The following is a 26,292-nucleotide window of genomic DNA, read 5'->3' on the forward strand; positions in this document are numbered from 1 at the left end:
ATCAAGGAAAGTGTGAAGCTTAAGCTAGGGAACTTGAAATTTGCTGATGCATACCTCAAGTTGTTAGGACTGGTTTGAGGAAAACGGAAGAGGAGGTAATATCCAATGTCAAATCATTGTGCATTACATTTCAAATGGTGTGCATTTTTAATATAAGAGGTGTGACCTGTGTTTTAAGATAGGAAACTCTGATTATAACAATGAAACTGTAAATAAATGTGCTGGGTACTAGTAATAAAAATGCTGGTCCCCTGTTGGGATGAAAATCTAATGCTTTGACTTTTTCTATTTGCTCACCTCTATAATTCCACGGTTTTCCTTATCTGGGACCACCCCAGTGCTCACCCAGCACAGCTTTAGGAGAATGGGAACCCCAAAAAAAGACAATCCGCCCAATCTGTCTTTTAGGGTTTAGCGCCTCCACCCCTGACCTAATTACAAGGACGCTGCTCTTGGTTGTGTGTGTAATAATTGTGCTATGCTGCATGTGACTCAATCTTTACGCACCAATATGAATGGCCTACTCTTGACTGCTCAACCAAGCTACCATGAAGGGTCAAGCGGGCTTTGGAGAACCAGTCTTCAGTCAGAGACTCAGTATTAGGGGCGCCCCTCACTCCACGTCATTATGGACACTGTTTCTAGCCTTGGGCTTGTAACCTACGAATAATTGCTATCAAGCGTGATGTCTAATTAGTTTATTTATTTGAGGTTTTATAAGACACCTACAAGACTTGAGGGCATCTGAGCACTGTACAGTACATAATACTTACAAACAGGGTTTCAACAAAATTATAAAGGTACTAATAATATTATTAATAACAAGAAAGCTAAAGGACTTAACCAAGACAGTACCTTGAAAGGTTACAGAGAGGTCACTATGAAGCCAAGTAAGTTGACCAGAGAGAGATCAGAGAGTAGCGAACATTCCTGGGCAAGAGTCGCGCGGGGCCAGATCAGGTGTCCGGGTGCTGCGCTGGGCTGACCAGTGAGGAAAAGCATCTTAACCATAGAGCTAACCAGACCGTCAAGTCTTTTCACAAAACATATGAGAGGAGTCTTCCTCCTTAGAAGCAGCAAGCTGGTGTTTCAACTGCAGCAAACCACATCTGGCTGTCAGATGTATGGCAGGGGCTGGAAACAGTTTCTGTGATGATGTAAGGTGAGGTGGCCACCCAACCCGGTACCCAACATCCTGATGAGCAGGGTGCTGGCTACTGGTATGAATGTCTTAAAGCTTCAAACTTTGGGAAAGGCCCCCTGGCATTATCAGAGGCAATGCATTCCAACTCAATGGTTTGCCTACTTTCTGGTAAGAATCATTTGCACTGAGTGGGTTAAACTGCAGTGACAGGTGGAGATACAAAAAGGAGATCAGGATGGGGCAGAACTAAGAAGCAAAGTGGCAACAGAAAAGGAGCTGGGGATTGGAGGAGAGCTGAAAGATGAACAAGATGGTGAACAGGATGGCAGCACAGCAAGGGAAGAGATGCCACATGAAGGGGAGGCGAGGGGTTGACAAAAGTGAGGGGTAGGAAAAACAAGGAAAAGGCTTTTACCAGGGAATTCACTTGGGTCTAACGCTGAGTCTACATATACTACTGCTGGCAAAGTGTGTTGTAGTTATCCCGATGGAACTAACTTCACCAAATCGTCTGCATCATCATGAGGTCAAGCTCATGAAATGTTCCATCTGAGGGCATGGTTTATCTCAAGCTTGTTTTAGGAATAAGCTCTTCGCTCTGAGGCCTCAGATGAAGCAACCCCTATAACCCATCACTGTGAGTTACTAACACACCAATGAGGAAGGGACAGGCAGCACTGTGTCCAGGTGACACATCCCTTGGGAGAGACACCCACTCTAGGACAGCACAGCATGGTCAGGTCAGCATGGCTCCTTGGCCTGGGGAAAAGGTGGAGAAAGAGGTTTTGAGGGGGTAGGGCACAACTTCTTGAACAAGAAGTCAGACACCTGATTCAGCCCCAGGGAAGGCCTGAAGTCTGTGCTAAACTCTTGTGCTGTCCTTGAGTAGCAGGAACATCTGGTGATGGTGTCTGCACGCCAGGGCAGTGACAAAAGCAGAAAAAGCAGGTTTGTGCACAAGAAAAGACTGGGGTGTATTTTAGGGGACTACAGGAAGGGTTCTGTCTGCAAGTATACTACTCTATTGGAATATCACTTTATTTTGAAACGCACAATGATAGCTCATAAATGTCATTTTATTACTGGAGATGAGAAGTGAAACTATATGGTCTTAGGGCCTCATTTAAGGTTTGACAGAGGGTCCTCCGACCCGCTGGGACTGCAGAGGACACACCTCACCAGCTCAACAGAGGACAACAGTGCAGTGGAACCTATGTGCCAAAAGAATATCCTCTTCCCTGGTGGGAGCACCTTAGTCAAACACCATGGAGATATGATGGACAATGTGGCAAATTTCATCTTCTTAAGACAAGCCTCCAAAGCAGGTGTTTGTATTTAGAAAATATAAAATCAATGTAATCGATGCGCTGGGGTATTTCTCCCAGCACGCGAGGGAACTTGGTAGCTTTTCCCAGCACAGGCAGGAAAAGAGTGCTGGAAACAGGGCAGGCTTCCAACGCCATGCTAACTGGTGGCTGTGGCGTGCAGAGGGTGCTGCAGACAAGAAAGCTGGGTGCAGCCCCACCGCCACAATGTAGCGCTTTCCTACCTTCAAATGTGTGGGGACGGTGAGATGGACAGCCAGGTGAGCGATCAATTTTTGACAGATGTTTCATTATCTTCCAACTTTAAATAAACTCTTTAATTTTTTAAACAAGACTAATGACAAAAGTGTAAAAAGAAAAAAAGCCACAAAATAATGATGTAGAAGTTTTACGTTTTATAGCGCATATTTCGCTTTTACGTTTCACACCATTGACACATTTAAAAGTCAAATTACATTTCCTAGATATCTAAAATCACAGCTTTCCAGGAATTTACCCTAATTGTCCTTTGCTTGGCCTACTTTTGTTTCAAACATAAGGATGCATGTTCTCAGCAGGTCCCAGTGGACTCAGCTAGATACAAGACAGGAAAGGATACCACAGGGAAAAGTATGAAGCAAAAAAAAGAGTCTTGTGCAAATAATTCTGAGGCATTGCATGATCTGTGTTTCTCTCATTTTATGCCTCCAGGGGCCCTCTTTTGGTGTCTGCTTGACATTGTTCCAATCAAAAATGAGAAAGGCGAGGTTGTCCTCTTCCTCTTCTCGTTCAAGGACATCACGGAGAGCCGGGCGAAGAGCCACCTGATCGACCGCAAGGAAGGTAAGGAACAGGCGAGCAGTTTACTGTCGCGGGTGTTGGAACTAGTGGTGTCTTTGTGATGTGTTACTTCAATCAATCAATCAGAATCTTATAAAGCATGACTACTCACCCATGAGGGTCTCAAGGCGCTGGGGGTTAGGGGCAAGATAGGGTACCATCTGAACCACCAGGAACTCGAGACAATGCAAGGGGTCTGTTTATAGTGAGTTAGCGCCTGGGATTAGTGCCTAAGGCAGATCAAACTGCATCAAGCAAAACCACGTCAACGATTGATGCAAAGGTTGTACTCAAAGTACCAGGAAAGTTGTGTCTTTACACAAAATTAAGCCACAGCAGTAGCAGCAGTGACATCACATGGTCTTTGATCTGAGCTGCCTTCACAGGAATTACATCACATGAACTTTGATCCCAATGATGTGGGTCATTCTTATAAGCACTCAAAACTCTGGTAAGTTAACAACTTGGATGTATTGTAGAGCGATAGATTTCTGTGGGAAATCATACATAGTGAACATAGTGCATACATAGTGCGTATATAGGGGCATATTCTCAAGGACGGCGTTAAAAATTATCGCCAGTTTAGCGGCAGAAAACTGATGCTAAAGCAGGGATAATGGGCTTGATAATATGCCCTTGAGAATTCCAATAGAAGTCCATGTTCTGGTGTGAACATGGGCTTCTTTTGGAATGCTCCAGGGCATATAATAAAGCCCATTATCGCCGCTATAGCTGCAGTTTTCTGTCACTAAACCGGCTATAATTTTAACACCGTCCTTGATAATATGCCCCTAAGTGGTTAGAAAGAGAGGAGTCTGGGGTTGTTTTTTTCAGTGATAGCATCAAATTGAGCAATAAAAGACTTACTCAACTAATGGCAGCTTTTTGATGGTAATCAACCAAGAGGAAGAAATGTTACTGCAACAAGATGGCTAAGGAAAGCAGACTGGTGGTGGAACAAGGATGCAACAGGACTGGGTGGGGTGGGTTGAGGAAATTGAAGGAGCTTGGGGGAGTACACAGAGTGCTGGGTAAGGACAGTACAAGGGGCTTCAGGGAAGAGGCCGAGATATGTATGGGAGCATCTCATACCAGCCATACCAGCCAGACCTTCAGGAAAGTGGATTCAGGTAGGGGGTGGACACAGAATATATCCACGGGAAGGAGGGTCAGGAGAGAAAAACAGCGAGAGAGAAGTATTGTACTTACTAGGTACGCAATTAGCAATCATGATTGCCTGGATTTGAGAATTAGGCCATACACGGGCAGCTTAAGGGCACAGGTGCAAACATATTACCTATACTTGTCCATACAACTCCATACATTGGCTTTGGAGTACCAGTATGACCCGAACTGAACAAAAACCCGCAAAGGAGCTACAAAGAACAGTGTGCATGCTCACATAAACCAACTGCTCTATGAATAGTAACACTGTAGCTTTGCCGCTCCAGCAGTAGCCTAGCAGCGGGATAATAAAAATGTACGTCCAAAACCAACCCCTACATCCACCTGCTCTGTTATGTTATGAAGGTTTGTGTAGCGCATAATTACCTGGCAGGTTATTGTGGCACTGAACAGTTGTGAGTCTAGCCACATCTAGGGCCTAGTGGGACTACTCGAAAAGCCAGTTCTCTGCTCTACTGAACGAGTGTTTATGGGAATGGAAAAAATGTGTTAAAAGTAGGACAGAGATGGGGTGTAAGTGTCAAGAATGGGTAGAGAATTTCCCTTGGAGCTGCCCACAGGGTGTGTTGATTGAAAGACGGTGCAGAGCTCACTGCACTTTAAGGGCAGACACTGTGCCCTAATTTTGCCCTCACAAGTGTTTTTCTGCACATAGCGGGTGTAGGAGTTTGCCAGTATAGAGCACTACATTCAATGCCTGAAATCCACTACTCTCATGCAAGCTCTTTTATGTAGTCCAATATTGACTGGAAATGGCGTGTAGAAAGGAGATCACAATGGCAATGGAATATGATTAAACACTCAAAGATGAATGTGATTGTTTTTCCATCATTGTTCCCCAGATGAGAGCTTAGGAGAGTGAGCCCCGGCGTTTGAGGGATGCTATTGGCTGGCTTGTCAGTTCAGTGGAAGGGAGGAGAGTAGGCCTGTGTGTTCTGATGGATCTAACTTGTGATCTACTTTCTGAATAGATGGAGGTCCCTGAGCAGCTCTCTCTTGATGCTCACCCTCCTGCCTCTGCGGCTCATGCATCGAATGCAAGTCACCGGTGCCCACCCGCAGGGGTCGAAATGGCTGCTCGCGGCCTTTCTAGCAGAATGGTAATAGCCCATCATCCCCTTGATTCTACTTAAGATTGGGCCTACCTAGGCTCCAGCGCGCTCCTTTCCATTAGCACAGCAGTACCCCTTCCAGGCTGCAGAGGCTAAAGTGGCTTCTTCCTACCACACAGTGGTCCTAAAAGCATGTGATGAAAGCAGGTCCATGAAATGTTCCTTCAGAGCCTAGGCGCCCAATTGAAATTCACAATTTGATGGTACATAACAATTACCATGAAGACCAGGCTCAAAGGTGGGCCCGACTCGGCTTTCTTGAAAGCCCCTCCTCGCTTTTACTCGCTTTGAATGCCCCTCCCCCCTCCACCCGCAGACTGTCTGAGGTATGGGCGGCCAGGCATTTTTCTAAAACTTAGTTTGCTATCACCATGGCTCCGCCTCCTGCTGGTAATGGCTCTAACATTTCAATTGTTAGGTTTTCCTTGACTACAGATGCTATTCTGCCTTTTATTTTACAGTTTTATCTCCCCATAAAAGCTACCAGGCACACACAGACGTGGCAGCCTGAAACTGGAAGAAGTTTATTAAGATCTCTTTTTTTATTCTGCTTTAATCTTCCTGACTTAGATCTGATATCGCCAATAGTTAGACTTCGTGCATGGACCACCATGCTGTCTCAAGAAATGTATGTCTTAATGACTGGTTTAGTACAGCCTCTCTCATATGCCATGCTAATCAAGATATTCCTTATTGAGCAGCCCACTTCTTTCCATGGGTAACATGGAGATTGAGTATTTTCACTGCTGGCTCCCTCTCTGTGAAGTTCGTTATCAGAACCTCTCTCTGCCTAGCTCTAAGTTTCTTTCATGGGAGTAGCCAGAAAATTAAAATAGCCCCCACTTTGAACTAAAGCGCTGATGCCACCAAGCACATGAAGCAGGTGAGCCAAACTCTCCATACGACAGCTTACTTTTCTCTTCATGAATGTACCTATTCATTCTTTCATGCTTCCATCCACCTACTGATAGCCACTACTTCACCTTTACATTCTGTCACCTATTCATTCTTTCATCCATCATTCAGCCTTAACCCATTCCATCCATTCATTTGATCATCCATCCCCCAAAACTGCTATTCATCCATCAATTCATCCACTCTATACACCCATCCATCCATTTATATACTCTGCCATTCATCCATCCCATTTAGACTCTCTGCCGCCATCCATCCCTACACTCTGCCATCCATCCGTCTATCTAAACATCCATCGTGCCATCCATTCATTGATCCACTCTACCATCCATCCATCCACCCACCCACTCTTCCATACATTCAACCACTGCCATTCTTCCATCAATCTATCCATCCATTCACTTTGCCATCTTTCCACTCACTCTGCCATCCATCCTACTACTCTGCAATCCATCCAACTAGACTCTCTGCTGCCCATCCATCCTTACACTCTGCTATCCATCCTCTATCTAATCATCCATCCATCCATTCATTGATCCACTCTACCATCTTCCATCCACCCACCCACTCTTCTATCCATTCATCCATCAATCTATCCATCCATTCACTCTGCCATCTTTCCACTCACTCTGCCATCCATCCATCCACTCTGCCATCCATCCTACTACTCTGCAATCCATCCAACTAGACTCTCTGCCGCCCATCCATCCCTACACTCTACCATCAATCCTACCACTCTGCAATCCATCCAGGTAGACTCTCTGCCACCCATCCATCCCTACACTCTGCCATCCATCCATCTAATTAGCCATCCATCCATTGATCCACTCTACCATCCATTCATCCACTGCCATTCATCCATCAATTCATCCACCCAATCCACATTTACCCACCCATTCACTCTGCCATCTATCCACTCATTCTGCCATCCAGCCATCTGTACAGCCATCCATCTATCCATCCATGCACTCTTCCTTTCATCCATCAACTCTGTCATCCATTCATCCACTCTACCATACAGCCATCCATCCATCCACCATGCCATCCATTCACTCATCTTTTCCCCCACTCATCCATTCATACCTCTACTCTGCCATCTCTTTGCCTGTCTATCCACATATCCATTCACTTCCATCCATCCATCTGTGCCTTTACTCAGCCATCATTTCACCTGGTCATCCATCTATCCATCCATTCCTTTACTCCGCCATCCTTTCTCCTTTCCATCCACCTATCCCTTTTATCATCCATCCATTCCCTTGCTCTGCTATCCTTTCACCTGTCCACCCACCTAATATTTATTCATGCTTTCACCCACTCATTCGTCCATATATTCATTTATTCACCATACTTCTCCTTTTCACCCTACCTTTCAGTATTCTGTCTTTCTTCCCCTGTTTTTTTTACCCAGCTGTCGGTTTTTCTTGCTCTTCTGTTGATGCTTAATTCCAGCCTTAATGATGAGCATGAGACTGCTGATTTGCAGACGGAAGAGGCTCATAAAGCCCCCCGCCCCTGCTGCATCCTCGAGGGGGGCGCGTCTCTGAGGCGCTCTGACAGTCAATAGTGAGTGTATTCCAGGGCTAGGTTGCTGCTGCTGCCTTGCACTCTGACAGCGTGACAGGAATGAGGAGGTGTGGCGTAACGGACTGAGCTTCCAACATTGGAGCTGTTGAGCTGTCACTTATAGTGTAAGGTTGCAGCTGGAACACTCGCTGTTGTCAGAGCGCCCAGTGCCTTTTGGCCAAGTTCGGCTCATGCGTACAGTGCGCAATTGATACTTTTTTGCAGTTATGTATAGCGCACACTTGGCAGACGGGTGTTAAAGCACTTTAAATGAGAAGTGCAAGTTCTACAAAAAAGCATACTTTATTTTGTTTTTATGGCACAGGGAGTTCAATTCCCAGCTTCTGCTCAATATCCTGTTATTCTGGGCAATCTCCCCGTGCCATAAAAACAAAAACAAAAAGTATGTTTTTATGTAAAACGTCTGCTTCCCAAGTAAAAAGCTATATATAAAACTACAAAAAACACCAATTACGCCCTGCACATCTGAAGGTACTTGGCCAAAGGACACTAGGGCGCTTTTGCATTGAAGATGAAAATTCCGCTATTGTTAAATACCTACCAGAAGCCACGCCCCCAGGCACACCCTTACAAGACCCACAAGATCCATCCCAATCAATTTTGTGAGTACCGGCACTTCTCATTTTCCATTTAACCACTTCCGCGCTCATGACGCGCTCAGCTCGTCATGAGTGACGACGCTCGTACGCAGCTCGTCATGTAACGCAGCTTTAAAAAAAATGCAGCACATAGCGGGAAAACCGCTAGCACGCATGCGGTTAAAGCACCGAGTATAATTCAATAGTGTTTGGCATTGTATGAGCTTGACTTAGCAGAAAATCAGAAACAAAATTCGAATTTGTTCCGAACGGGGGGCTCCAAAATATTCCTTGCCCAAGATTCTTAAGATGAGACTGGTAACTGGCCTCCCAGAAGACATAATCACATACCCATTTATAATGCATACATTTGTTCCCGGTCCAGATGTCCAGGGTGGGATTGTGAAGACATTGAAGTATCCAGATGGCTTTAGGGGTCCGGGTGTGGAACCAGTCTGGAGTCAGGTGATCACTGATATGAGTGGTATCCGGTGGGAATTGACTGATTGCCGCCCCACGACGGCGGCATTGTACCAGGTCAATGGACTGTACTAGGTCAATGGGCTGTACCAGGTCAATGGACTGTAGCGGGTCAATGGACTTACGGTCATCTCATCTCATTAAAATTCTTGGGACCAGCCCTGGTTCTCGCCAAGTGGAGAACCAAGCTGCAATCGATAAGGCAATCCCCTTGGATTCTGTGGCCTGGTTGTGCAATTTGTCATCAGAAGAGCCTTCAACTTTTTGTGCATCCACGGTAGGAACCAGTCCCTAGATCTGCCTTCCTGGGCGTTTGGAGAACATGGGGCGCTTTTAGGAATCGTTTGTACTGTCTACCAAAGCTTCTTCATTGTTGAATGCGAAATAAACAGGGAGGTAAACAGTTTAATTGGACCACCATTCACTTGACGCGTGTCAATCATATTTATTGCGAAGTCCAAAGGTAAAATTTATCTATCACTCAAAGATTGCTCTTAGTCATACACATTGTAGCTATCTTTCATTTAGCTATAGAAAACTTCCCTTCTCTGTTTTGCAACCTATGTATTTTGGGAGGGGTGGGGGGACTGCATTAAAAGTGGGACATATAGGGTGACAGTGATGTGATACATGTATATGTGTAAGTAGAAGTGAAAGTATAGGAGGCCCCCTGATATAAAGGTTCAGGGACCAGGGGAGTACAATTAAAAAAGTAAAGGTGTCCCTAGGATCGAATACCCCCGTAGGAGTGGTCAGTGAAAACCTTTAAAACTCACTGCACTATATTACTGCACAACCACGAAAAATGCATTGTATCAATAAACAACATTTCATGTATCTGAAAGACCTGGACTGCAATTACAACATTCACTAAGGGATAGTGTTTTTTTAGATTTTGTGACAGCTTCTTTTTAAAGTACTACAAGGAATACATTTTGCATAAAGTTGAACATGAATTTATTACATTTCATAGGTAAAAAGATTTTTCACAATTATTAGGCAATACACAGAGAAATTACAAAAAATATGTAAAACGTATACAGTATGTTACACAATAAATTAAAAAGTGTTCTGGAGAACAATGGTCTGTAAAAATATATAATATATTACACAATAAATTAAAAAGTGTTCTTGAGGACAAAAGTCGACGCGGCGTTTCGGTTAAAAACCTTCTTCAGGACAGTTTCTCAAACAGTATTTCTGTATCTCACTCAGGTTTTTCTTACTGAGATCAAATATTAAAACGGTGTCCTAATGTAGGTCCACACTTGAGACGACAACTTTCCCGAGTGATAGGGCTGGGTCTAGTTGTATTTGGTAATGTCTTGTTGTCAGACTAGTTAGTTCCGTGCTGTGTCGGAGAGGCCACCGATTATTGTTTGTATCGCTTTATTCATACAGGAGAGGGAACTCTGTCAATCACTGTAGCCGCGTGCTATATGTGCTTCGTCAGCTGTTTCTAGATATTGGAAGATCCTCGCGGTATCTAAAACATCATAATGATACAAACAATAATCGGTGGCCCCTCCGACACAACACAGAACTAACTAGTCTGACAACAAGACATTACCAAATACAACTAGACCCAGCCCTATCACTCGGGAAAGTTGTCTTCTCAAGTGTGGACCTACATTAGGACACCGTTTTAATATTTGATCTCAGTAAGAAAAACCTGAGTGAGATACAGAAATACTGTTTGAGAAACTGTCCTGAAGAAGGTTTTTAACCGAAACGCCGCGTCGACTTTTGTCCTCCAGAACACTTTTTAATTTATTGTGTAACATACTGTATACTTTTACATATTTTTTGTAATTTCTCTGTGTATTGCCTAATAATTGTGAAAAATCTTTTTACCTATGAAATGTAATAAATTCATGTTCAACTTTATGCAAAATGTATTCCTTGTAGTACTTTAAGAAGCTGTCACAAAATCTAAAAAAACACTATCCCTTAGTGAATGTTGTAATTGCAGCCCAGGTCTTTCAGATACATGAAATGTTGTTTATTGATACAATGCATTTTTGGTGGTTGTGCAGTAATATAGTGCAGTGAGTTTTAAAGGTTTTCACTGACCACTCCTACGGGGGTATTCGATCCTAGGGACACCTTCACTTTTTTATTTTTACATGTATATGTGTGCAATTATTTTTCCAAAAATGTTCCTCTTTAGGTGGAATGCATGGGAACCCTTCCCCCTTCTGGGGCCTGCCTCCTGTGTGCAAATCTAGTCAGATCCAATCCTCCAAAAGTCTAATTGCCTTTGGGAAGGAGTGTGATTGGATTCAAGTGACTCTGGAATACTTCCTATCTGTCCCAGACAACTTGAAACATAGGCCTGACTTACAAGTTGTGCGGAAGAGGGAGGGGTATTCAACACAAACGGTGACTATCATTATCACAAACTTCTCTTTGCACAGGGAACAGAATCGAGCCACTTGCTTGTAATTAGGGCTATTGTAGCCCCAAAACTTTAAAAGTATTCTAAGGACTGTGGCAAACAGTTTGTCACTAGGATTTGAAGAACTTCATTCAAATCCTCATGTACTTCATATTTTTAAATCCCAGTCTCGTAGCGTAGACCAAAAATGTTTTTGTTTCCAGGAGAGGGGCGCAGGGCTACATTCAGGTCCCTGCTCAATCTGTTTCTATAACCCCCTGAGAGGGTTTACACACCGGTCTGCATTGATGGGTGAAATCTGTATTCCGACAAGTCTGGCACAGCCTAACTCTGGGCGGCCTGGGGGTGAGGGCGGGGGTCTGCACGCACACGTGCCCTCGTGCTCATATTCTCCTCCTCATCCCAGCCTCCTCTTCCTCCTCTCTATCCCCCACCCCCTCTATGGGGGATAGAGGGGCCGGGGATGATGGAGCTGGGTTCGTCCCTCCCTCTTTGTATCATAATAACCTGCAGACAGACGTAACTTAATTTTTCCTCTTTTGCCGCCCGCCTCATCTGGCGATGGTACCGTGGCCCAGATGTTTGATTCATTTTGTTTGGTCACAAACGCTCTGAATCTGAGTTTGTGGCCGCAAAAAGTAATTTTCCAAAGCCTAAATCCCATTTTAGGAATCGTTTAGGTTTTCTGACTCCTAAAATCGTATTGCAACTGGACACTATGGGCCAGATGTAGGAGAGCAAATACCGGTCGGGTGACACTCCTGAGAGTGTCACAGGCCCTTAAGAGTCGGTATTTTACCACACAATCCTATTGTGTGGTAAAATACCGAATCCAGGTGTGCATGCACATCTGTGCATGCACACTGTGCAATGTGACACACAGACATGCCCTTATGGCATGTATGTGTGCCACATGTCACACATGCCTTTACTTCGGGTGCTAGAGGGTGTCAAAGTGACCCTTGCAACATTCGGTATTTACCGATTCGGTAAATACCGAATCAGTATTTCCCATTGATTCCTATGGGCTTCATAGCCCATAGGAATCAATAGGAAATACCGATTCGGTATTTACCGAATCGGTAAATACCGAATGTTACCGATTCGGTAATTAATTTTTAAATTTTCCCTACATCTCCCTCCTTCACATTTACCTATTCATAAATACCGAATCGGTAAAATTCGGTATTTATGAGTCAGTAAATGTCCCTCACCTACATCTGGCCCTATGTTTTTTATATGGAATGACAGTATTATGGGAATTCCTTCTGAACACAGATTTGGTATGCAGTGTGCCAATTGTATGGGACCATAGTTCCAGGTGGGATGGTAACATATTCGCAGCGAGAAGGAGCACCCAGTGGATCCCTTCCCCTCTGTGCATTTTGGAAAAAGTTTCAGGAAGAGTCGGCAGTGATCAATGGGTTCACTGTGCACTCTCATTGAAACTTATTTTTTTTGTTTGATTTAAAAATAAAAAGCTTTTTTTGTTGAACCCAGTCGTGTACCTTTTCAGAAAAAACTGTTTGAAGAAAGTTCTTATTTAAACACAATCCCAGACATGGTGGTTTATTGACCCTTGCGAGCCACCATCCAGGTGATTATGTCTAATCAGTGTAAGTTGCAATCTGCGATCTACCTTGGGAATATAACGACGTAGGCCAGATTGCGATCCTGTCCGATAAACAGAGCCATTAGTACATAGGTTAGATTGCAAAATCCCAGGATAGTTGTAAATTGCAACCAGCTGTACTAATCAGTGTAATAATTGATTTGGCCCTATATTCTGTGTTCAGGTGTGCAATTTGTCAACATGTTATGTTGCCCATAAGTGATCCTGGGATTTAAAATACATACAAACCCTTTATAAATGTCTTGGACAGACTAGGTAAAGTGCATTGCAACTTTGTCCCCCTGCTTCAGCCTCAACTGTGCCACACTCCATGTTACTTGGAGATATTCGACCCATTGTCGCCTTCCACTAAAAGCGGATTTGGAGCGAGCAATCTTTGTAAAAGCGGCAGAGGTTAAAAACTATAACACAATTTCCAGACAGAACAAATCAATTGCAGATGAAATAAGCACATTTCCAGTTTGCTGACATGTTTACAATGGTAACCAGCAAAACGCAACAATATGTGCACCGACATGGAGCACAGTAGTGACTTTTACATAATTCTGTGCTTGGTTGGTACGCTTAGAATAAATGACGCTTCTAAACGAGAGAAAAGATCGCCGGCACCGGTGGAAAATTTCCTGGCATTGGTGCAAGTCATGGGAACTGCCTTCTAGTTGTTTTTGTAGCGCTTAATCGGTGGCAACATGACTTGCAACAGGCGAACGCCCCTTGTTTCTTAAATCATATGGGAGACTCTATTGGCTCGATTACCGGTGCCCCAGATTTTTGCATCCCCTGCGCAAACACATCTTTGCACTGAGGACGTAATTAGAAACGAGGCATTTACCACGCCGGTAATTACCGTGTGTGGTAAATTGCACAGATCTGGAGCTTTCCTATGTTACGTGTTTGCAGGTCAAACCTGCTGAAATCTGACAGGGAGAGAAACGCTTGACACGTACTGAGACATGTACATTCTGGTGGGAAAAGCACCAACATTACTATGTTCTTCTCCTTTGGAATGTGCAAACTTGTAATTGGTGATAATGATCACACCCAGCTAATTCTGAGGCATGGAGTATCATATTTTAATGGATGCGATAATTATTGCAGATGCTTTGGGCCAGTCTTGCTCAGGGCATGCATGTTTTACCTCCCTTGGGCCAGTGCTTAATTTGTAAAAAAAAATAAGTGCTGGGGCTCTCGTCAGGAGGCCACTGCCACCCCTGCCAGCGCTGCCAATGATAACACAACTACTAACCATCACACTCCTACAAGTGTAGCAATTCGGACTATTCCAGGTCCCCAAAACAATAATAATGGCTTGGGCGGCAGGTAATAGTCATTTTTAATGTATATTGAATTAATAATTAACTGTTGTTCTGGTCATCTTTAAATTAGCCAGACAGCGCCACCTTGTGGCAGTCTGTCACCAGCTCCTGTGCTGCCAATTAAGTGCCGTTGCTAAGCAACGGAAACCACCAGCTCAAAATAAGCACTGCCTTGGGCTATTTTAAGTGGTGGAAGACTCAAGATTTAGGGTTAAAGTATGGCAATCCTACTATAGATTTCCACCAACTAGTAAACTCACAGTAGGGTGCCCCACCAATGGTAAACTTACAGTAGGGTGCCCCCATGTGTAGTAAACTTATAGCAGGGCACCCTACTGTGGTAATCTTATATTAGGGTGCCCCCATATGTTATAAAGTTATTAGCAGTGTGTCCCACAGTAGGTTGCTCGAAATGTGATTAACTTTCTATAGGTAAACCTACGTAGTACGCCACGATCTGTGTTAACCTAAAGCAGGGTGATCCCATGCATAGTAACTAAATATTAGGGTACCTACATATGTTGTAAAGATACACAAGTGGTGTTTCAATTTGGGGTAAGCTTCTAGCATGGTACCTCGATCTGTGGGAAACGTACAGTAGTGTTCCCCCATGTGTACTAAACTTAAAGTAGGGAGCAGCATCTGTGGTAAACCTACATTATGATGCCCCCTGGGTGGCTAATCTACAGCGGTGCAGCACCTTCTGTGGTAGTCATACAGCAGGATGTCCCAATTTTGACTAAAGTACAGTAGGGACCCCTCATATCGGGGGTTAACCTACAGTAGGGCCACTTATGTGGCAGCCTTACCTGAGAGTGCATATTGATGGTTTATATATAGACAGTGCCTCCTTATATGATAAACGTACCATGGGTTGGCCCCATCTGTGGTAAAGTTAGAGTTGGGGGCTCCATCAGTGGATAACTACAGTGTAGTACACTACATTTCCTCCTTCTGTGGTAAACTTACAGTAGGGTGCGTCCATCTTTGGTAAATCTGCAGTAGGGTGCTGCCTCCTTTGTAACTGTGGCTTACAGGAGGGTGCCTCCTTATGTGGTAAGCATATGTTCGGGTGCCTCCTTCTGTGGTTACGTTACAATAGGGTGCTGCCACTTGTGGTATACGTACAGTATGTTGTCTCTGCTTTTGGTAAAGTCACAGTAGGAGGCTTTCATCTGTTGTAAAGTACAGTAGGGGGCTCCTCCTCAGATGCCTGTGGGTTCCTGGGTGGCTTGCCCATGGCTTCCTGTTTGCGGATGAATTAATGCTGTGCGTGGGAACGCGCAGAGCCGCGCCCCCGTTAGGCAGCATGTAGATCGCCCAAATTAGGCAGCCAACAGAACTCATACAGAGCATTCACCCTCTAAAGGATGGCATTCTACTGACCTAGTCACTACATTCACCAGAGCGTACACTCCGTAGAGACCAATCTCTAGGCCGTCGTTGGTGGTCCAACATCTGTTGATTTGGGGCCCAAAACCAAGGTCTCCATGGTGGGTGTGGGCCTACCTAGGGATCCCCAGAGTCTGCTGCTCAGCTTCAGTTGGAGAGGTGCCTGAGGTATTTGAGTAGTTTTAATCTGTTACTGCTTCATTCATTAATTGTGTCCTATATTTCCTTCCTTCAAGAAAAGAACAAGAGCAAGAAACATGGAAACTCCAACTTCAGCGCCGCCCGCAGACAGAGCCGCACAGTGCTGTATCACCTGAGCAGCCAGGTGTCCAGGAAGAACAAGAGAGAAGTCAAGATTGATAATGTAAGGATGGACCTCTCCCTCTGACCCTTCACTCCTGGTTATGACTCTGTCCTTCTGTAACTTCTTGTGTAGGATGACATCACTCCTTCTAGTTCAGCCGCTGCTCCTCTACATCCACCAATGCTCTTCCTAGTCCTGTGTCTGCCCTCGAGCCCTATTATTACATACCAGCACCTGCCTTGGCGCTCCTCTTGTTTTCTATGTACTGGCTTTCTTCATCTTGGTCTTCCTGTAGAGTCCTTCTCCCCTTGTATACTTCTATGTCTTCGCTGCCACTTCTGCTCTTTCCTTCTAACTTTGCTTCATTAGTCTTCTTCTTACCTCTTACCTTACCTAAGACCTCTACTTACACCACAACAAGCCCACCTGATGGTGTGCACATTCTCCTCTATTCTCCTCTGCTTATCGCTATGTGGCCGTGGCCCTACCTCTGCCACTTTCTTCCAGACTCGGTGTCTCCACATCTACCAATTCTTGTCTATCCAGTTCTCTGCTCATTAGTTCTACCTCATCTTGTTCAGTTTTATTTTACTCTATTTCTCTGCTGCTCCCTACACCCTGCTACTTCCGCCTCTCTACTTCTGACTGTTTTGGTTGTCCCTCTATATGTTCCTTTGCTCCCCACATCTTCCTCTGCTCCTCCACATCTGCCTCTGCTCCTCCACATCTGCCTCTGCACCTCCACATCTGCCTCTGCTCCTCCACGTCTACGTCTGCTCTGCCACATCTGCCCCTCCACATCTGCCTCTGCTCCTCCACATCTGCCTTTGCTCCTCCACATCTGACTCTGCTCCTCCACATCTGCCTCTGCACCTCCACATCTGCTCCTCCACATCTACGTCTGCCCCTCCACATCTGCCTCTGCCCCTCCACGTCTGCCTCCGGTCCTCTGCATCTGCTTCAGCTCCTTCACATCTGCCTCAGCTCCTTTACATATCTGGCTCTGCTCCTCCACATCTGCCTCCTTTTCTCTACATCTGTCTCAGCTCCTCCACATCTACCTCTGCACCTCCACATCTACCTCTGCACCTCCACATCTACCTCTGCTACTCCACATCTGCCTCTGCTTCTGCTCCTCTACATCTGTCTCAGCTCCTCCACATCTACCTCTGCTCCTCCATTTCTCAAGGTCAAGTGACCAGCTTAACAAGTTGTTTTAATGATGTACATCAGTGGTTCTTAAACTTTTGACTTTTACGGACCCCTACTTCATCATTACTTGAACCCGGGGCCCCCCACTGAATCATTATTGGAATGCGGGGACCCCCAATGAGTCATTACTGGAAGCCAAGAACCCCGGCCTAAAATTTTTACTGATTTGAACCGCAAAACTATGCACACAAAAATACAGAAACAAGCATTCATCAAACAAATACACAAATGATGATATATTTTATTTAATTCACAAACTAATAATAAAAAAATAAAAAAATGTTATGGGAAGGTTGGAGGTTTTCTAAATGTGGTTTAGGCCACTCATTGTCCATATTCTGTTTAATGAACTTGCACTGCTCCCACAAACCAATCTGAGGATACTAACTTAATTTTTAGCCTCCACTTTCAAATTACTTCGAATTAAGTGCTTTAAATTTTGTAACTTTACATTTTGCTTATTTATTTATATACAATGAATTAATCTGTTTATATCATTTTATTTTCTAAGCAGATCCCCTGCGTAAGCTTGTGGATCGCCAGGGGTTACCGGACCACAGGTTAAGAACCACTGGTGTCGATGTTTGGTAGATGTATTATCCAGTCAACGTATTCTAGTGATCTATGGTGTTTGTTAACAAATGAATCTCACGATGGGTCTCTTGAACAGTCGGAGGCCATAAGAATAGCAAGATTTAAACAAACAATATGTGGCCACCTGAAACACCAAAGGTCAGATAACTGGCCTAGGAGAGAGGCCTCTCGCTTACTTTGATGCAAGGCGATCGATCGTTTTTGCCAGAGTAGTGGCCCAACACCGGTTTCTGGTCCAACCTGGGAGGCGCCGAGTTCCAGTGCCTTTGAGGCTTGGCCAGGCTGTGGTTTGCCAGCTTAGGACTGTCTGTCACCAAAAGTAAGGGGTACAAACTTCTGATTGGAGTTGCCCTCTCCTTGGCAAGAGCTAGAGGGTGATGTTATTCTTTGAAACAGCGGCATGGTTTCCTCCTTGTATGAATGCACTCTACTTTTGTGAGTTTGCAGTTTTGTTTTGTTGCAATGTCTGTGCCACATCATACCTATAAAAGATATTGAATAAGGACACAGGGTTTCCTGGGAACAGCTCTTCTGTAAACAGAGGGAGCTTCACTGAAACTATTGCAAAGTGGTATTTAATAAGCAAAGATTGCAGACCAGGAAGCTGCAGTGCTGGGATCCAGGATTCCTTGCTGTGCTTGTGTGCTAAGAAGGCTGCTGGCACCAAAAGGGACATCTGCTGTACATGTGCATCGATCACCACAAGGCCAGGACTACCAGAAGGAGACCACAGACCCTTCCACCTTAGATCTTATTCCAGGGCGGTGCCACTGGCTCCACTTTCAGCCCCTCAGCAGCCTTGTTTGGTACCGAGGGCCGAAGGGACTGACAGGGAGTGGAGACTCAAGAGTAAGGGACTAGTCTGGACTCTCTAGTCTTCCTGCTGCTTCCTTCATGACCACAGAGGACCACAGGGGCTACCAAGGGTGGTCAACACACTGAAAGTACATCATCCCTAGGGTGGCATCCTTCATCTCTGGGTTCTCCATCTAGCACTGGGCGGCATCCAGGAGCAATACTGTCCTTCAAGTCCTAGACACTTACGGACAAGGTCAGGTCAATGTTCAACTTATTGGATTATTGATTTGTTGTTTGCGTTACCGTAGGGCCTGGAACCACATTGTGCATTGATTGGCTAGCAAAACTTGTTGTGCCTTTCTATCAGAAGATTTAAAAAACAAGCAGGTCGAGCAACGGACCCTGCACGTCTCCCCTGTCGACACGTTTCGGTGCTCCTTATTTGCCTTCACTGACAAAGGTGCCTTCTTAAGGGCATAGGTCCTGCTTTTTTGCTGCCTGTACTCCATTAACAACAGTGACTCTTAACACACAAGAAGAACCAGCTGCAGTGTGAATGCACTGGCATTCAATACTTCCTTTATTTTAAAAATGAGCAAATTAGGGTTATTTCAAGGCACTGGCTGTAATACCGGTGCCTACATCCCAGGGAAACACCTGACCCTGTGAGGGCAACGACGAAGAGTGCCACTAGAGGCTGGTAAGAGTTGATCTTCTAAATGGCAGCGTATGGACAAGTGGTAATTCAGTTTTAAGGCGGTTTGACTTTCATTTTATCAGCGGGGTGTACTTTTAGAATGTTACAGGTTTTACCAGTGGCGTAGGAATGGTGACAGGGGTCCTGGCACAGGTAAGTTAAATGTGTGGCGCCTCCCCCAAGCTGGTTGGACACTAAAATACAGCTATGATGTTGGTGCACTGGTCACCAAACACCCTTGGCATGGGTGTGGCAGGTCCTGTCCATGACCTTTCACCTGCAGGCAAGGAAGAACCCATTCTTTAGTCAACCTCGCTGGTCAGTTTCCTGCTTTGCCAGAGGCTGCAGAGAGCTGTGGCAACACGAGGGATGCGTCTTGCATGGATACATGGTGGTGGCTCGCGCGCCAGGAGCGCGTGTCAGAGGGGCCGCGTGCACCTTGCATGTAGGTGTATCCCTGACCTCGGTGCAGCCCGCGCGCACAGACGCATCGTGCGTGCAGATGGGCCCTCCTGTCGAAACAATTAACAGTTCCAGGAAAGCCGGCCGTGGGTTCCCTGGGAAACCCGCTGAATTGTAATTAGCCGCTTGTTATCACAAAGCCACAGCAAAGAATTCAGATGCTTTAATTAACACATCCCAGGGTAACCGAACCAGAGCGGCGCTATGTTTATCTCCGGATATATCGGCTCCCCGAGTACTTGAAGTTTTAGGGATCCCCGAGCTGCACCAGTGGTGAGAAGGTGCCCCCTGCTCACCAGGACACTGGGAGCTGTGTCTGGCAGGGAAGGTGTGTCCTCGGAGCCTTCCTGGCGGTCCGTGCTCGTTGGACAAGCATTAAGGAGGCATAGCTCGGGGGGTGGGGTGGAAACGGAGTCAGATGCAGTACAACCTAATGATTCCACACTCCATAAATATGACCCTGTCCGGCCACGTTTGAGTGATGTCACATTCATCTCAAGCTGACGTCATCAACCAAAGCAACATTCTAGAATGCCGATTGGTGTTGGTTGCTGATGACTCAGGGCTGGGTAAAGAGCACCCTGTTTTTCTCTACTCTGGAAGGCCCCTTTAATATTTACAAAAATATTTTGTTAAACAAGTAAAGATTATAGTGTTGTGAAAATGTAAATAAAATGTGGTCATCTGAATTCCCTAGCCTCACCATTGAAGGGATGGTGCCAAATGTAACTTGTAAGCGTGCTCCATGGAGAGCACACCAGTTCAGCTAGTGCTCGGCAGCACTGGACATTGGGGGCTTAGCTATCTTCAGGTTAAAGTCAGGAACTTACCATTGGGTAGCTCTGGCAGGTTTGTGCTTGCCCCACTAGGTCAGTGGTCCTCAGTTCAGGGGGAGTTCTTGGAGATGCTGGACTTGTCATTCCTGCATGGATCACATAGTCCTAATTCCTGAGCTCTTGATACTAAGAATGGTTTATCGAGGGACCGATCCTCTGCACAACTTGGCCAGCAAACAGAGGGGATCCCCAGTGCGACTTCAGGTCCTCAGGACCAAGGATGGTAGGGGCACGTATCTGCACCGTAGACCTAGGGGCTTCAGGATGGTAAAAGACGAGTGCGTGATTCTCCATTTTACCACGAAGGTCACCTAGTGCTGCAGGGAAGAAAAACTCACCTGGAGGAATCTCCTCTTCTTGGGATAAGCTGATTTGCACTCTGTTTTGACTGCAACAGCTCTCCACCATCTGTAGAAGAGGATCCCTGGAGAAACAACAGTATGACTTTGTGCGAAGCCTCAAGATGTTTCAGCAGAGGGGTTAGTTGCTAGCAAGCAGCATGCAGGTCTCATCCAGAAAGCAGCCTTGTTGCAGTGATGAGCATCAGCTTATACTCTCATTGTGCAAGGTGTGCAGGATCTCGCTTCCAGTGGGAGATTGGCATAATTCAGCTAAACAGGATGAGAGGCCACGCTGTGGGGTTTTACATGTGGCGGAGGATCACAAGCTGTCTTGGACAGGGTCATGCATGTGTACTCCAGCCAAAAGCCAGACACGAGAAAAACTGGGCAGGTTCTGGCTGGTCTTCCCCCCACTCTCTTGTAGGAGCTACCTTGGTGTGAAGAATGAGAAAAATTACAGGTACGGGCCAGACAGAAAGAGCACGACAATGAGAACTGTGTGAGTGAAGCACTAGATGAATGAATGAGCGCAGTGTGTCTGCGGGAGGTGTAAAAGAGGGAGCCTGACGTGTTGGTTGTAGGGTCAATCACAGAGGAATATTTCAATATACACATTGTCTCACCTACACTGTTCCCTAACTCACTAATCTGTAAACTGGTAAGCCTTCTTCCAGTAATGTAGGGGTGCCTTTACCTGCTCCGCCCCATTAGCCAGTGTCATCACAGTGCTGCCTGGCGAAGATAATCTGAGCCTCTGAAGCAAGCTCTTGGATGCAGGGTAGCTCACTCTATCCAGCAGTGCAAGGCTTAGGATAATACATATGATGTTAGGAAACTCACTTCTCATAAGGGATCCCATGGGAAGAGAGGAACTCAGAGCCCACCGAAGGAGTCCATGGAGTACAGCTCCACACAAGGGCGCGCACACAAGTGGTGGCAAAACTGATCTAAAGACCAAGAGCGTCCTTGTGCTTTTGCTGCTACAAAACGAGCGCAGGTGTCCATATCCTCTGGATCTTCAGCTGCTTGGAGGAGAAATGGTGGATGGTGGAACAGAGGGGAACAGAATGAGGGGAGCGGGGTGGCACGTAGGTGGAGAAGTGTGGCTCAATGGTTAGAGCGGCAGACCCTGATGCAGAGGTCTAGCCCGGGACCAGGGTTCAATTCCCAGCCTCAGCGGGTCTTGAGCTAAAAAATTCCACAGACCTGATAATTCTCGCCTCAGTGCCTATTCCAATCATGGAGTCCCTCTCTGAAACTCTGGGCAATAGCTTGCTTAATCTCCACAACGGCCCCCACAACGCTAAGGATGCCTGGCCTCCACCTTGGGGGTGCCCAGGAGTGGACACCTCACAGGGAAAGCCAGGAAGGGTTCCACAGCGGTATTCGTACAAGCGCCTTGAGACCCTTGCGGGTGAGTAGTGCGCTATACAAGTATCAATTTAGGTTGTGGGGAGTGCAGACGGTGGTGGCTGATAAGGAAACGCAGGTGAGTCTAGTAGATTTACGTGCTGGGGGAGGGCGGGTGGGAGTAGTGTTTGAGTAGAGAAGGGTGGTTCGTAAAAGGGTAGTTTTTGGCTAGAGTAAAGTAGAAAGTGGTAGAGGTTGAGTAGGGCATGATGGTAGCTGGAGTGAGGTGAATCGCGCCTGGTAGTAGTACAAAGGGCTGCGGCTGACTTCCTTGCTGGGTGGTTTCTGTTTAGGTATTCGCTCACACACTACAAGAGTGACCTGTATCGTCAGTTGCTCATGCTGGTGACATTTTCCCCTCAGTTCCTGTGGAATGTGCTCAGGCACCCTTCATTGCATCAGTTCTCAGCCTGCGGACAGCAGACATTCTTCACAACGCGCCTTCAATTTCAGATGACTCTCTGTATGTCACCTGTAAGAGAGTCTTGTCTACACTAAGCTCTAATGGGACCCACCACACAATTCTTTTGTGACACTTCTGCTGCCTATTGGGGGCTGATTTTTTTTCCCCACATATGTTTTCCCTGCTTTACCTTGCAAATATATATATATATATATATATATATATATATATATATATATATATATATATATATATATATATATATATATATATATATATATATATATATATATATATATATATATATATATATATATATTTATTTATATATATATTTATTTATATATAAAGACAGAAGTGGGGATTACACAGGCAACCTTACCATCCCTTGTAATACATATATATATATGTATTACAAGGGATGGTAAGGTTGCCTGTGTAATCCCCACTTCTGTCTTTGGTTAACCTCAGTAGAGTTTCAAACCGAAGATGAGACACCCATGGAGAAAAAACAAAGATGAGGCATTCACATCCAATGTCCTCGTGATTTCATGTATTCCTTGAATTCCTAAAAAGTACTGTTGGGAGTTAGAGGTTGGATGTCAAAAATGAGGTACAATCCAGCCTTCGGAGAGTGAAGCTTGCGATGTCTTCGTTCTGCATCGATTGCTTTTCGACGCTGTCCTGTCTCTGCTCAGCTGCTTCAGTGCCCGCAGTCGCTACTGCTGATGGATGGGCATGCCAATCATCACTTGCCCTCAACCTTATGCCAGTCGGGGGTCACTCAGTCTCCATCACAATGCATCAGGTATTGGTGGAAGGTCACATCTGAAAGACTATTTATAAAGAACAGTTTTTTCGGCTTTGGTCCAGCAGGACTGCATCAATGCCAGATGTTCAAACTATTCATATAAGATAGATTTACATCTAATAGATCTAAATTGAACTTATTTACAATACTCATTATTTATACTGAAAAGAACTGGCACGGAGCTGGTTCTCCTCAATCTACACTGGACGGCTCTATGTGAATAAATTAAGGACATTAATTACTTCTGTGCCAATCTTAGGTTAATTAATTTTGGGTCCTATGTTTCAGTTGGACTCCCGTAAATCCCTTTTCAAGGCCGCTCAACGAGCACTTGCATGAGGTTTGTTGGTGAAGCTTCTTTTTGTGATGCAGTATTCTGCATTCTTACACTTATTGGTCCAAAGTTCAGATCAAGCTTGATGATGCGAGTCCAAAATAACAACCATTGAAGCCCACCATGTTTCTTATTTACATCTAGTTGTTTAAGACGCTCCGTATAAACCACCTGAAGAGTTCTGGTCTTTTGACCCAAGTGGAAAGTAAGAAAGCTGTGACAAAGCAGGTCTGCACCTTCCGAACATTGCCATTATAACCGTCCTCATATAGCTAAATACTCACATTAACGACTAAAGTAGAATTTCGCAACTTTAGACGCAAAAGTTTGTAGAGTTTGGAGAAAGACCTTATGCGGAATCCTTAAAAAAAGGCATGGAAAGGGACAGCTGATGAACAAAACAAATTGTCTGTTTGTCTTTCACACCCGACTACATATGTTTGAATCCCATACTTGGAAGGCATTCTCACATGCTGTGCAAAATTACCTTCATGATCTTAGTGTAGGCCCCACTGGGTGTAATAGGCCTCCTTGTGCATCGGTAAATGCCCTTTATTATGTATTATACTACATAGTGGCTTGTAGCCTTTCTTTAACAAAACTCTTTTGTCTCCTTGCCAAACAAATCGCCCCCAAGAATTTGGCATATCAATAAAAATAATGACTTGTATCTCATTGGTAAGACATAGTGGGGGCTTTCCAATGATTAAATACCAATCTCCTTATTATTCAAAAGAACAGGGTTTCAGACGTGAGGGAAATTCTGGGCGCACTGCTCGGTTAACGTACAATGAGTGCTTGGTGCATAAGGTGCATACAGATAAGAGGCAAATCCCTGTAACCCCTCACAATGTGTTTCGAGGACACATTAAGTAACAGAAAAGTAAAGTTCCGCAGCACACTTATAGAGAAATTCAAACACAGGTGATGTCTCAATGGACATGTAATTCAAAGTTCATAAACGAAGAAGTAGTCCATCATGGGAAAGTTCCTTCTTTATTGTTCATACAAAAGCCAGCCGACACGTGTTTCGTCGCAAGAAATCACAATATTTCCGCGACTCATCAGGGCTGGGGAGGATACAAAAAATTGGATGGAGTATACCGTGATACAACATGACTTACTGTAATGGTGACTTTGAATAGTGTGATGGTGAAGGGTGAGACATAGCAGTGGGAAGTAAAATGATAATATATTCTGTGGATGCACACCAATCTCCTTATTGTCAGGAAGGCTCTTCCTTTCTGGACCCTTGAAGTGGAGAAGGCAACCAAGAGGAAGTAACTTAAAGTTGATTCACGGAATATAAAGTAAATTTCTCTTATGCTGTTGAAGATATACAATAAGTTCTAAAATCTTTGTATGTCCTCTTTAAATGGAATATGAAATCCATGAAAATAAGAAAGAGGCAAAGTATGGAGGAGTGCCAAATCAGCTGCCTGGATTTGGCCAATGTCAGGAACCCTGGTGCCCTCGTTATTCGCTCCAGAAACCAAATCGAATGACTTCAGCAGGGATAAAGGCCTGGATCCGCTCGCGGTACAGCTGCGGCGGCTCGTTGGCCGTGAGCCAGAGATGTGCAAGTTTTCATTAACACCCAGCGATCCAGAGCCACCTCCAGCTTGCTTCCCATTGGGTGCGAGAAGAGGCGAGAAACATCTTTCTTTCCTATTCTGTCACCTGCAGCGAACACTTCAAGCAGAGATAGATCACCCGCTGGCACCAAGGCCATCGTAATGGGACTTTAACGAGCAAGGATTAAATGGGTGTCAAAGAGAAGTCAACTTATTTATTTACTTATTTTTCTAGCATGCTGCCCAGAAAGTTAACTTGGTTAAGCATCCACTGTAGTGTACTCAATGTAACCTGCAGGTCACACTTTCAGATCTTGGCAATGGTGCCTTATTATGAGTTATGTTATACGCGGTTGTTTCACTATACCGCACAACCTGACGTTATCACGGTGTGACTCCATTACTCATGGACCTTAGGATGTTTCCTGTGATTATCGCTGCTACCTACTGGAAGAGGTGTAGTGCAGTGGCCAGGGTGCCTGACTCCGGACCACAGGGTTCACAATTCGATCCCCGGCTCCGGCGGCAGGTTAGCGCAGCACCATGTGACTCTTGCTTAATCTTCCCAATGACCCCCAGTGCTGGGACACCTCTCCGGCAATAGCTGTGCGCTTTACAAATGCTGGCATTTA

At 45.1% G+C, this 26,292-nt stretch overlaps 1 protein-coding gene across 1 annotated transcript in view; it reads left to right on the forward strand.

The window, feature by feature from the left end:
* The window catches only part of KCNH4 (potassium voltage-gated channel subfamily H member 4), a 297,438-nt gene that overhangs the window by 37,190 nt on the left and 233,956 nt on the right, over nt 1-26,292 (forward strand). The window contains exons 3-4 of the mRNA XM_078640671.1: nt 3,160-3,291; nt 16,121-16,248. Coding sequence (XP_078496797.1) covers nt 3,160-3,291; nt 16,121-16,248 — 260 coding nt within the window. The remainder of the gene's footprint in view (nt 1-3,159; nt 3,292-16,120; nt 16,249-26,292) is intronic.

Source organism: Lissotriton helveticus, chromosome 5_1 (genome assembly GCF_964261635.1).
Source record: "Lissotriton helveticus chromosome 5_1, aLisHel1.1, whole genome shotgun sequence".
NCBI classification, from domain to species: Eukaryota; Metazoa; Chordata; class Amphibia; order Caudata; family Salamandridae; genus Lissotriton; species Lissotriton helveticus.